The following is a 13326-nucleotide window of genomic DNA, read 5'->3' as shown; positions in this document are numbered from 1 at the left end:
TGGATAAACACAACGAGGAGCAAATGCCGGCTAGGAAGCGGAGATTAAGAGAAGAAGCTGTGAGATTGATGTTGTTTGGGGCTGCATGAAGAAACACAAACAAATCTACAAATACCTCGCTGTTTCTTGACAGAAAGCCTCAGCCATCTTGGCTCAGATGTGTTTTTGACTCTGGCATTCTGAAAGGCCATTTATGCTAATGCACTGACCTTTAGACGTGGATGTGTTTGGCAGCCTGAAAAGGCTTTTCCTATTTCCCTCTTTACTTCTCAGGCACACAATCTGCTGGCTTTTTAATTAAAAGGGAAACGCTGCCAAAATGGAGGGAACATCCTCAATTTACATGTTGCTGTTGTCCAGGAAAAGCTTTTGAATTTCAAATTTCAACTTTGAAGGAACTAAGGAACATTTCTGTGATGATGCCAGTTTTTACATTTAACCATTAGGCTGTCAAAATGGGGGGTTATACTCCTGAGAACTACAGACATGCACAATAGCACTATAAAGGAGTTTCTCTGAGTTACTGGGTTAGTCAAAGTTAAACCCACCAAAGGTCCAGCAGTCACTAACTGAAACTGCCTTATTAGGTGTAGTTTTATTAAATCCCTTTCATCAAACACTCAATGTCAGATTTCAGCCTTCTCAGCACTTCTCGAGGCCCATTGGGAAAGTGTGTGCTGAGCTTTGCTAAAGCAACAGCGGCTGGGCAGGTGAGCTAGAGTTACCATGAGCGGCTGTTTGTTTTGGGATCAGCTCAGGCAATATTCACAAGTCCCAGCAAACCTTTCTTTATCTGTGCCACGTACATTTTTAATTTGTCATAGCCAGTTCTTCTGAGTGCGTTGTAGACTTACAGCACTAACTTTATTTTGCTCTCTACCCACATTAACCCTACCTTTTTTATTTGTGTTAGATGATTTCTTGTCCTGTTGGAAACAGCACCATCCTTTGGGCCAAAGATTTCTTCAACCTCCTTTGTCAGAACATGTGTTTTTGTCTTGTTGTAATGATACACAGCTTCCAATGATACACATCTTGATTTTGGCTTCTGTGAGTGCCCACTGTATTTTTCTCTGTATAAAGATGTCTCTCCTCATGAAAACTCTTGTGTTTTGATTGAAATTGCGTAATTTCTTCATCTGTTGTGTGTTGACAAAGCTACATGAGAAAACACGAGGATACATTATCTCCTAATGTGTTTGTGTATTTGGAAAACTGCATGAAGCTTTGTCTCAACCCACATCACATCTCTTGTTTCATGTTTCAGAAGCAGGGGACACACGTTAACACCCCCTTCTTCTCTTTCTCCATCTCTGTCCCGCCATCCTCAGAGACCTGTGCCGTCAACAACGGCGGCTGCGACAGGACGTGTAAAGACACGGCCACAGGGGTGCGCTGCAGCTGCCCCGTGGGATTCACTCTGCAGCCTGATGGCAAAACCTGCAAAGGTCAGTAAAAACGTTGGCCCTACTTTTACAATCTAAGTGCTCAAGTACATTTAGGGCGCGTCAAAATCCTCTTTTTCTAGTTTACCGTTTGAAAAAAGTGTCAGTGCGCTAGGCTTTTGGTTCAAAAGAGTTGTACTTCGTTTCATTAATCAAAGGTGTGTTTTGGGCGTAACATGCAATCAACCAATCAGAATGTCCTCTCCCATTCCCATTGCTTTTATGATGGCGTATTTGCTGAGCAAGATTTTCAGGAGAAAAAACACGTGCGAGCAGATCACACCACTTACCGCTGCCTCAAGATAGCAATACTTCCAGAATGCACCTGAATGCACCTCCCGCAGGTGCTATTTAAAGGACGTGGGTGCTTGACGGGAAATTGACAACTGTGTCAGTCTTTAACTAGCAAAGACACTTTCTATGTCTGAGGACTATGGTTACCTGGTCCTCAGATCCCTGCAGGCTCCAGACAGTTAGCTAGACTGTCTGTCCAATCAGTTTTCTGTTGCACCACTAAAACACTTTTGAACGTACACATATTCCACCAAAACATGTTCCGCCCAAGACAATTGTGATTGGTTTAAAGACAGTAAACCAGAGCCTCCCTCATCCACAGCATTGTGGACAGAGGTTGGGCAAAGCGAGACTACACATACATGAAAGTGTGGGGACTTTACATGTGTGTGATGCCAGCAAGCCTGCTGTGTGTGGGCAATGGTGCACAGCTGCCGGTCACTGACCCCTCTGTACATGCTGGTCCACTATGACTGGTATCTGAGTGATCCAGAGCCAAAACACGACCCCCGCCATCCGCTTCACTTCCAACTCTGGAGCTCTGGTTGCGGTCATTGCCACCGCTTGTTGATTAAGCCTCTGAGCCACTCCGCCAGCTGGCTGGTGACGTCAATGACAGTGGTGCGAGGAGAAGGCTGCCGCAGAGTGGGCCTGAGCGTCCCAAACATATTATTGTAGGGCTTTGGCTTTCCTCTAAACAAACAGTCTTGATGGGCTGACCTGTGGGTTCAAACACTGGTCTTCTCCTCAGGGCTGGACAAAGCAGCAGTGAGTGGAGTTTGGTAATATATTCAAGGGTACATGGTACATTTTAAAGGATACGTTCACATTTTTCAAGTTTGTTCTAAAACTATACTGACATGCCCATACAGTACGTACAACAAAACAGCTTATGGTCGCTGTTATTGTTCCACTGTTTATGACAAGATCTGTATTGGAACTTGATTCCACTGTGAGAAATGGAGAAAGTCAACAATCCTTTTTCCCTGCAGACATGCAAGGTTGAAAACTGAACAATGTTAGTACAATATTTGGTCTTATTTTCTCAGCAAGGAAACACTGTTCAGATGTTCAACAGGCAAATTGTATATTCAAACAAAAGGATATTACCCACTTGAACAATATTAACTGAAGCTATTCACAAAATACAGTAAAAATTGCTGTTTTCAATTAAATTTTATTTATATAGCGCCAAATCACAACAACAGTTATCTCATTGCGCTTTTGTATTTTCTTCAAAACATGCCGTTGTAGATTTCTAGCTCGTAGTTTGTTTTAGAACGTTAGAGACAGAGAGTGGAAGGTGAGGGACATTTTGTGCCAGATGTCTGGCAATTATTCTAGAAATATGCTTCCGTTGATCCAGACTAACTTCAGAGAAACTTTACACTGTTGATTTGTCCCCTATCCCTTTTGTTGGATGTGCATCTGATGTCTTCATGGTAACATTAACAGGGCGATGATTACAGCAAGCTAAATGGATTTCAGTGTTCATCTGGACATCTGGACATTGTTTTAAGAGAGACTTACATGACTTTGATATCATGGTTACACATCAGTGGTTTCAAGACAATGATTGTGAGTGGTTTAAAGAAATGCTAACAAACCAGAGCACGTTTTTTCCCCTATCCAGGAAGGCTATGTGGTCTAGCCAGACCCTTCTTCTCAGTGCTGTGAAGGAGAGTCTGGCAGTGCAAGACTAAGGAGATAATTACAGCAGCACAACTTTTTTGCATGTCAGATTCAGCACGTGATGAAGCGTGCTCTTTTAAATTGTAAAAATTGTACGCGTGTGTGTTATGCAGTGTGTGTGTTTGAGTGTCAGTCAGTTTGAGAATGTGGCATGTAGGTGTGTGAAATCCTGGAGCCGGAGCTGTCTCAGGGCTGGCAGGCAGACAAGCGTCGGTAAACTTTGAGATGTTTGAACAGTGAGGCCCACGCTGGCCACTGTCTCTCTCTCTCTCTCTCTCTAACTCTCAGCGCCAAATGTACTCAAATAGAGGACAGGACATATCAGTCCGTTCCAAATTTGAAGCAATCAATGCAAGAAGGCAACATAATACTGAATGTGTTTGAGAGCTCTGGCTGTGCTGCATGTTTGCTTTAGATTAACATATTAATACACCAGAAAAAAAAACATTGTGTGTAATTGGCTTTTGTCCAGTAATTTTTTACGTTACAAAATAAGAGTTTGTAAGTGCTCTTTAGAAGGACACATTCTTGTCATTTTACAAATCCCTGATATAAAATAAAATCTGTTTAATGTTATGAGAAATCTTTGGTCAAGGTTTCATGGTTTGGTTACAATAGGTTTTTAGTTAAGGTTGGATGAGTGTCATGGTTACAATGAAAAACACTTGGTTAAAGTTATGGAATAAAGTCTGTTTACGTTCAGGTGACAAAGCCCTCCAGTGGTTGGAGAGTGAGGTGACATTCTTATAGAGCTACATCGTCCATGTGAGAAGGTTGACCAACATCCAGCATTGGTTTCTTTTAACCATGACCACAATTCACTTTCAAAGAAATTCAACCAACATTGACTCTCGGTTAGAAATCAGAAGTAAAAAGCTGTATCCCCAGGGTCAGGGGTAATTTTGTTGTTTTCGACCCTCTTTTCATATGTTTTTGCGTGTAAGTGAATGATGGGAACAATGATCTTTGAAATTGTTCCAGTATTATGCCTAAGCTGTAACCGGCAGCCACAGACCAGGCTTCAACCCTATGGGGCAAATGTGCATTGTCAGTTTGGTCCACTAAGAGTGTATAACAACATTATAGAAAGGATACCTACATTGACAGACCTTTTTAAAACCTCTTGAATAGCTTCCTATTTAACCAGAAGCAGCTCGGATGTCACTATTGCTACACCCATCAGACTCAATTTAAAAAAGAAATACTTTTAGAGTGTATGAAGCCAACGTTCTCACGTGTAAATCGGTAAACTATGTTTTTATCACAACCAAAACTAGAGTTGTGATGGTTGGAAAAGTGGACCTCCTTGGAAATCCTTTCCATAATGTTGTCAGAAACTTCAAAATGAGCCCTTTAGTAAAGGTAAATACAAGCTGCATAATGGCCCTATTAACTTACATTGTAGCTAGTTTTGCTGCTGCTTCCTATCTGCATTTGGAAGTCCTGAACCCCAAGTTTCTCCCAATGGCTTGCCCACGTCTTGCATGGCTAGCTTTGCCAATATCGGTGTATGAATGTGTGTGAGAATGGGGGAATGAAAGACCAATTGTAAAGGGCTTTGTTTCATAAGGTACAAAGGCGCTGTGTAAATGCAGACCAATTACTATACTGTTTCAGGGCACTTGCTGAAATTGTTGATGCTGATGTTTTTCATACATTTTGAAAATCTAAAGCCAGGTTCAAGAATCTAGAGCCAACTATTTGGCTCTAGCTACCCTTCTTGCAGCATTGTCTGCTGACAGCCATGTACCACTGCATTTGCATCCTGGGAGAACATCTCGACCACCGCTCTGATGTCAAGTTCAAGCCCAGCGGCTTATGCGAACATTTCCACTCTGTCTCCCCTGTTGATTTGTGTTCCTGACAGAAAAATGAAAGCTTCCCCTCTTTGGTTCGGCCGTGAGTTGAGTGGGGAAGATGGATAGGAGAGCAGTCCAGCTGTGCCCCACCCACATAATTTGGCTGTGGATCAGCCCCCGGGTTAAAAAATAATAAATCCCAGAGTGGGGATCAGGGCTCACGGGAGCTGAGAGACACAAAGAAGGCAGCGCACATTGGTCAGTATCTATCAGCTGGGCACACACTCACACAAAACACTGGATGCATTCACACAGTGTTGGACACCCTTTAACACTACCGCTGCTGTTTGGCTAGACCTAGACCGCAATGTGCAGGACTTTAGAAAAACGTGGCCGTAGTGTGACAACCCCCAGGGGAGCTTTCAAAATCAGGAGTGTGGGTTTACTGCACGACTAAAGATTACTTAAGTATACCAGTGATCAAACATCCGGATCTGTTGGATCCTGGGTGGAGCTGGAGAACAAGTGGCAACCACAACTTCAAGACTGAAAGGCTTGACAGGAAGTGTCTCCCATTTACTTCAAAGGGGTCATTACACCCAAATTACCATTTTCACCATTTTCTTCCCTGCCTCTAACGGTATCTATCCCAACAACGGAGATATGGAGGCAAATGGAATTATGTCTTGCAATGGTTATCACTCCACAACCAGTGCTCCCATTGCTCAGGGAAATCTACTATATACGGTCTCTGGACCAATGGATTCAAACTCAGACCCATGTCCCTGTAAGGTGACAGTGCATATTTTTTCACCTTGTCCTGCCCTGTGAGACAGGGCCTTCCGGTAACCTTGGCAACAGCACACAAAGGTGTGTGTGTGCGCGTGTGTGTGTGTGTGTGTGTGTGTGTGTGTGTGTGTGTGTGTGTGTGTGTGTGTGTGTGTGTGTGTCCGGTGGCACACATAATTACAGTCGTGTTAGCAGCGTATTGTAATACGAAGACTGGAGAATAATTGCTGGCAATTACTGAACATAGTAGTTAGCGGCAGTATAAATGCCCCGCTGCAAGGTGGTCCATCTAATGTGCCACTAAATTGCTTGATAGAGACAGACAGCACTCTCTCTCTCTCTTTCTCTCTCTCTCTCTCTCTCCCTGTCTGCTCCTACCCTGCTTTAAAGCCAAGGGGATGTGCCCTGTCGTGCCTGTCTATCATAATCATTTCAATATAAACTATGTAGGGCATGTTTAAAAACCCGCCAGTCCGATAAACACCCTTTCATCTGCGCTGACAGACGAGTCGGTTCAGCCTCTCATGATGACAGACACGCCAACTTGAGGAGGCGTTTCATCACGAGGCTCGGTGCCGACAACTGGGTGAAGGAGAGAGAGAACGGGAAAGACAGAAAGGCAGAAGTCTTTCCAAACACTTTCCAGATGCTTGATTAGAAGGTGAACACTGGAGGAAGGATGAGTTAGTGTGTGTGTGTGTATGTGTGTGTGTGTGTGTGTTTCCATCCATGTGGGAGTTAGTTTCTGTAGGTCAATTAGCACGCATGTAGGTTGTATGTTGGGCTGTATTTAGTGCACTTCCACACGCTCGTTGGAGTGTGTGTGTGTGTGTGTTTCTGTGGATAGCGTGTGGTCGGAGTACTGCTGTACAGTACACAGTGTGTACTGGCACCTGAGACAGGTCCCCACTGGCCTGCATTCCTCCTCTACCTGAAAAGACCTGAAAGCAAATAAACACACAATCAGATCAAACTAAGACAGAGACATGATTTCATTCATTTACCAGGAAGCTATTAGAGACATCATAAGCATTTATACGTTTTTTTAGTTTTAATCGTTTTCCTGGATATTCTCCAAAAAGTAAATTCTCCACTTGGAGATGATGTCATGAAAAGAGCACCAGTCAAATCCCCAAATGAGGTTGGGTAGAAGGCAGTGGATGGGGCTGTAGTCAAGTTCAGCTTTGTCGAGTACCAGACTACTCGAGACAATAGTCCAAAGAGTTCTGAGTCCAAGACAAGTCCGAGACAATAGAAAAACATCTAGAGTCCAGATTCAAGTACTACAGCCATGGTAGTGGATCCACCAGGCCAGCACTAAGGAGCTCAGGAGGAGCTTTCCCCTTCAGGATCCTAAATGAAGACACTGCCTAAGATGGTGTTAAAATGTGTATGTGTAACAATTTCTCTTAGTAGTGCTTTTATTTGAACATGCAAAACATTAATATAATTAAAAATAGATATGCATACATCCATACATCCATACTAGACTTAGTAGGTAGATGCTAAGGAACCACACAGTCATTATCCAATACTATCACTTCAAAACCTTTTCGTATCTATTTAATATGTTCAAATTACTCATTGTTGTACATGATTTCATCTCTTCACTGCAGCTGTTCCATGAAGTAACTCCGCTGTGATATTTACAACTGTACTTGTATAGTAACCTAGCTGTCCCTGTTGAAAGATCAGTGGCGTCCCAGGGCCGGCAGTGCCCTCTCCGGTTCACCCGGGTACAGATCTCTGGCTGTTTTATTGTTGTGTACAACTGAGAGTTTCCCTTGGCCCTCATGCCCCTGTGGACTGTTTGTTATTGAACAGAATCTTGCACTGAGGTGGTTTAATACCTGAATAAATACACGCAACCTCCCGGCCTGATGTCTGTCCTACCCTGCGAAGAAAACCAGCGCACTCCAAGAAAACTAAATCCCCTGTACTTGGTTTGCAAATATTTATAGAGTTTTGGGTTTCTGCAAATGTATTCCATTTAATTGCTTTTTATTGCAAATATTTGGTAAAACTATATTTGGTGAAACTCTCCACTTATGCAGCTCATACTCTGGAGATATGTGTAGCACATTCCTACAAGCAAGTCTAAATGGGATTTAACCCTCCTGTTGTCCTTGGGTCACATTTGACCCGTTTACAAAAACTTTGTATATCAGAACTATGTCAAAAGAACAAAAAAAACTACAAAAACGCAGGAAACAAAAACATTATTTTTTTAAATGCTGAAAAGGGACCCAAAAAATCTGAAAAAGTGACAAAAAAACATCAAAAATATTACAAAAGAGACAAAAAAAAGTTTCAATATTTTACTCAAACCTAATTAAAAAGAAATAAAAAAGTGACAAATGCTGAAAACAACAAAAAAAAAAGGCAGGAAAAAAACTAAACAAAAACATTACTTTTTTAAATGCTTAAAAAGTGACCTAAAAAATCTGATTAATTTTTTAATAAAACATAATTAACAAAAAAAACTACAATATGCAAGAAAACAATCAACAGAATCATTCTTTCTTTTAAATGCTGAAAAGTGACAAAAAAACACGAGAAACTGCAAAAAAAAGTTACAATTTACTACTAAAAAATAATTAAAAAACATCAAAAAATGAGAAAAAAACATCAAAAATGGACCCCAAAAAAATGTTAAACATTGGAAAAAGCGACAAAAAAAAGTTACAACTTTTTACTAAAAGATAATTAAAAAAACATAAAGTGACAAAAATACGAAGAAAATTAACAAAAATGTGGAGAAAAGTGGAGAAAAAGTTTAAAATTTCAACCCAGAAAAACACAAAGTTGCAGCTCGACAGGAAGACAACGTTAAGTGACAAAAAAGATCTGTAGTCATGTTTTGTTTTCTATCTCTTTCTCTTTCTGTCTTTCTCCTGGGAACAAAGTAAGCAAGCCTCTTACATAACGGCCTGGCCCTGCGCTCAGCCTCTAGATGCAGGGGTCAGAGGTGAGGAGTTAGGGTTCAATCCCTCCACTCTTATTGTTGGTGGTTGGTTTAGGCTGCAGCGCTGATCATTCAGGTCACTCGGGGTGGGGGGGGCTTAATCAGGCAGCTGAGCCTCGCAGCAGCATCAGGCTCTCCTTTGGAGTCGGGTTTCTTATTCCAAACACTGGACTTCTCAAACACAGCCCCGGGGCTTACAGAGCACCAGGCAGGGGGTGGAGGCTTGTTTCCTTTGGCCCAGGTGGATGTTAACGCTCAGCATTCAACTACCAGCGGATTCAATTAAAATTCTGTTACGTATGAGGCCTATTACTTTGGATTCAAAATTATTGTGTTAAAACATGCCAGAATATACAGACAACCTCACTGGAAATTTCCAATCATTTAAAGTCAAGCTGTTTGAATTTGAAGCTGCTCTAAGACTGTAATGGTGAGCCATAAAACCACAGCTGACTGCTTCAATTAACGAATCCACTGATCCGGCATTTTAATAATACTGACAAACATCACATTTTCTTTGACAGTCTGACAACTTCACAGCCGTGAGACACTAATGTCTCATGAGGAAATAAGTTCCATCCACCTGTTCTTTTGCCCATTTTCAATTTGTTAGTGAAAGTGAAGCATGTGACTGAAATGTCACTTAAGCATCTACTCTAATACACTAATACATACAACAGTAACAGTCATATTTCCCTCTCTTTTTATTATGTCATCTCATTGCTCCCTTTTCTTCTGCAATGGCCCAAGTGTTTCTCAAATGGGGGTATGTGTACTACTAGGGGGAGTTTTGGAGTACTGCAGGGGGTACGTGAAATCTTTGCTAAAGTGCTAATTTAAAAAAATGTGTCATGCATAATTCCTAAAATACTCATACTATACTAATAATTAATGAATTATTCTTGGCTTAGAAAAAGGCATTTTCTTTACCAATTTTCTGCAAATTCTTTTCAAATCTGTACAAAATTTTGGCTGAGTTTGTTAGACTTACTGTTACAAACACTCCTTGAGGTCCTTTTTGGGACCTATAAATATTGTCAGACGCTTAATTTTTGTGTGTGTTTTAGTTACTAAAATAAGGGTAACACAGTTAAAACAATACAATCTTATGTTATTAAATTTAGTATGACATGTTCTTAAATCATTTCCTAGTTAAAAAAAATTTCTTCCATTTATAGTCCCACGACAATAATGAGCTATGTTCAATTGAAAATTGCCATTGCCAGTCTTTTAATTTCTTTATTTTGGTCATTAAATTGCTCCTATTCTTAGCAATGTTAAAAACAAAGACCCTAAAAAAAAGAAAGAAACAACTGGGTGTCACATGCAGTAGCAGTCTGTCGACAAGAGATTTGAAATGGTCTGATAAAGCCGTGTGGTATTCAGAGAGCTTGTAGCAAAGGATGATACTATTGATTGAAGGCCGGTGCAAGATATTGATTGTCTAGAGAAAATAAATGTCAGCGATGGATTGACAGGAGACTCTGTGTGTGTGTGTGTGTGAGGTCTTCTTTAACTACAGTATATTTGTGGGGTCCAAAAACCGGGAGTCCAGTATACTTGTGGGGTCCCGACAACACGGGTTTAAAGGGCTGTTTCAGGGTTAAGACTTGGTTTTAGGATTAGGGTTAGAAACAGGTTATTGGTTAGGGTAAGGGTTAAGGTTAGGCATTTAGTTGTTATGGCTAAGGTTAGGGTAAGGGGCTAGAGAATAAATTATGTCAATGACAGGTTCCCACAAAGATGTGTGTTTGTGTGTAGACAGCCAGATGGAAAGAGTTGGGCTTTTGCGGAGGAAACATCAGAGTAAGAGACATAACAACACCACTATGTATTGATTGTACAATTCTCTATGTTATTCAACCTTTATTTTTTTATGTTTTTTGCTTCTCAGTGCTGCGCAGTGCAAGCGTTAATTAAAAAATAAAAAGTTACTTAGTAGTGTCCTCATTAAGAAACAGCTCAGGCGAGATTGCTTACGGCACCCCAGATGTTTGTGCAAGATGACATTAAGGTGCCCATTCATATGAACACAGATCATATTAACAATGTCTCCTCCTGCTCTTAAACAGATGAAGACATTGTAAGATTTCTACATGTTTAGCCATGTTAATCTTTTAGCAAATTCTGCTGGATGCCTTTCTTTTTTAAATCTCAACTATAGGATGGTTTCCCATGAATTTTTTTTTATTTCAGAGGTTAAATCCTTATTACTTTCCGTGACTTTTCCTCACTTATCAAGTGAAATTAACTAAACCTCATTCTAGTGCCATCATCAGAATGTATGTATGACTTGTAGTTAATGACATTCCCATCAACATCAGTTACACCTGCAACCTGCACATGTTTCAGGTGGAACACGGAACTGAGTATAGAGGCACTCATTCGCAAGGCTTCTCCTCGGCCCACTGTAACTTCGATGACACCTCATTCGTACGCCACTTTGGACAAAAGTGTCTGATAGAGACAGAAATGTAAATGCACTTAGTGCTAAAGGGCGAATAGCAGCATATAAACACACAGAACTGAGATGGTAACAGAGGTAAACTTTTGACGGAAGCCCTGATGGTGGAGGTTAAACACCAGAAGTTCTCACAACTGCCCAATCTTTCCCCATGCCCCTTGCCTTCATCTGTCCTCTCTCTCTTCTCTCCAAACGTTTTATCATTTCAAGATGTGCGGAGGCTTAATGTATTTATTTAAGCTCAAAGCTTATTTAAGCTCCATTAAAAGTAATTACATACCCTGTTATGAGGTTCAGCCATCTCCAGAGTGGCCATTAAGTGTGGGTAGATGCGGTGGGTTCAGCCAGTGTTTGTGGCTGCCAGAATAATTATGAAACTGTGTCTGTCTGTGTTAGGTAGACCCGGGGTGGTATCCACTTTTTTTTCACAAGCATTAGAGCAGAGACGACGTGGGCAGAGGGGGAATGTTTTGGTGTGTGTGTGTGCGTGCGTGTCTTACTTACCAACATGCCTGATTTGAGAATCCATATTTCCTCAACTCCTGAAGCGTTTCTTTCTGTGGTTTCTGTGCCATATGTTTGTTATCTGATTCACTGCACTTCACAAGATGAAGGAAAAGATAAACTCAAATTGTTCTGGTCTTGAAAAGAAGTCTTTTTCCTTTTGTAGTCTCAGGGTTGGCAAGTGTACAGTGTAACCTGAAGGGAGAAAGGCATCCATCGCTCCTGCTGTCTCACAGATAGAGATCAGCCCCACCAGCTACTGTCAGAATGTCAACCAAAAGAACAGGAACATTGCCATGATTGATTTGAATCCTTTGGCAGACGTTGCTGCAGGTTAGACAAGGATTAACAAAAGAGAATCAGGCAGGAGAAAGGACAAAGAGTAATCAAAGGGGTTTAAAAGTCAAGAGGAGGTAACTGGCAGTGAGAAATTATAAGCTAATCAATCTAAATGCTCCTTTCCTGGTATGACATCACATTTTGGGACGTTGTAGTGTACTTGAATGCCCTTACCTGTCCTGCTCTCCTTTAAAATAATAAAAAAAACAGAGCCTTGTTTTTTTTCCTGCCAACCACGGGGAAATCCGTTTTAGCCAAGCCAGATGGAGGGACAATCCCATTAAAAGGCTGCTGACAGGGCACAGCGGGACATACAGTTTACTACATTTTTGCCGCGGCGCGCAGCCAGCTCGCTGTGGATTCCTGCCTCGGCTCCATATTTAGATGAGTTTAGAAGAGTTCATTCAGCAGAAGCTCCCTGAGGATACAGAGTGAAAGGATAAGGCGAGGCCAGAGTCTACCCTGACGGAAAAACACAGTGGCTTAGTTACTAGCTGTTTTATAAGGGCTCCTATCACGCTCCACTGAGAGCCGTTTAAGAGAGAGTGTGTGTGTGTGTGTGTGTGTGTGTGTTGACTGGACCACTCTGTGCTCTTGCCACCTTCTCTTGACCCAAGCTGATCAAGCTACACACTTGCATGCTAAAGGCCAATATATGCTCCTGCGTTAAATTTACGCCTACTTAGGCATGTACGCAGGTATGTGTAGATACAGACCCTACTAATAAAACAACAACTGTGATTGGTCCACTTGGTCTTGTCTTGGTAGCGTTGCAGTTCCCCCTAGTCATTATTATTCTCCTTTTCCATAAACAACATGAAATCGAGGAGAGGGTTAACTTTTTTCTGCTACAGATTTCCCACCGTGGTGAGAAAACACAGGGGAGACACTCTCACTCGCTCTACCACAAACTCCCCACACTTTAAGTTAAAGGTAAAGGGTTTCAGAGTGAAGTGTGTTTTATGGCGGTTTTCCACTGCGTGGTATCTACTCGACTCGCCTCGGGTCTACTCGCTTTTTTTGGTTTTCCATTAC

The 13326-nt window shown here is 41.6% G+C and overlaps 1 protein-coding gene across 4 annotated transcripts in view; it reads left to right on the top strand.

Annotated features, from left to right (window-relative positions):
- scube1 (signal peptide, CUB domain, EGF-like 1) overlaps nucleotides 1–13326 on the top strand; it is a 111395-nt gene that overhangs the window by 78303 nt on the left and 19766 nt on the right. For all 4 annotated transcript variants that reach the window (XM_034863787.1, XM_034863786.1, XM_034863784.1 and 1 more), the window contains one exon: nucleotides 1332–1448. In XM_034863787.1, coding sequence (XP_034719678.1) covers nucleotides 1332–1448 — 117 coding nt within the window. The remainder of the gene's footprint in view (nucleotides 1–1331; nucleotides 1449–13326) is intronic.

The sequence above is a fragment of the Etheostoma cragini genome, chromosome 23 (genome assembly GCF_013103735.1).
Source record: "Etheostoma cragini isolate CJK2018 chromosome 23, CSU_Ecrag_1.0, whole genome shotgun sequence".
Taxonomy (NCBI): Eukaryota; Metazoa; Chordata; class Actinopteri; order Perciformes; family Percidae; genus Etheostoma; species Etheostoma cragini.
The sequence above is the reverse complement of the archived record's forward strand: the minus strand, read 5'-3'. Positions and strand labels throughout refer to the sequence as shown.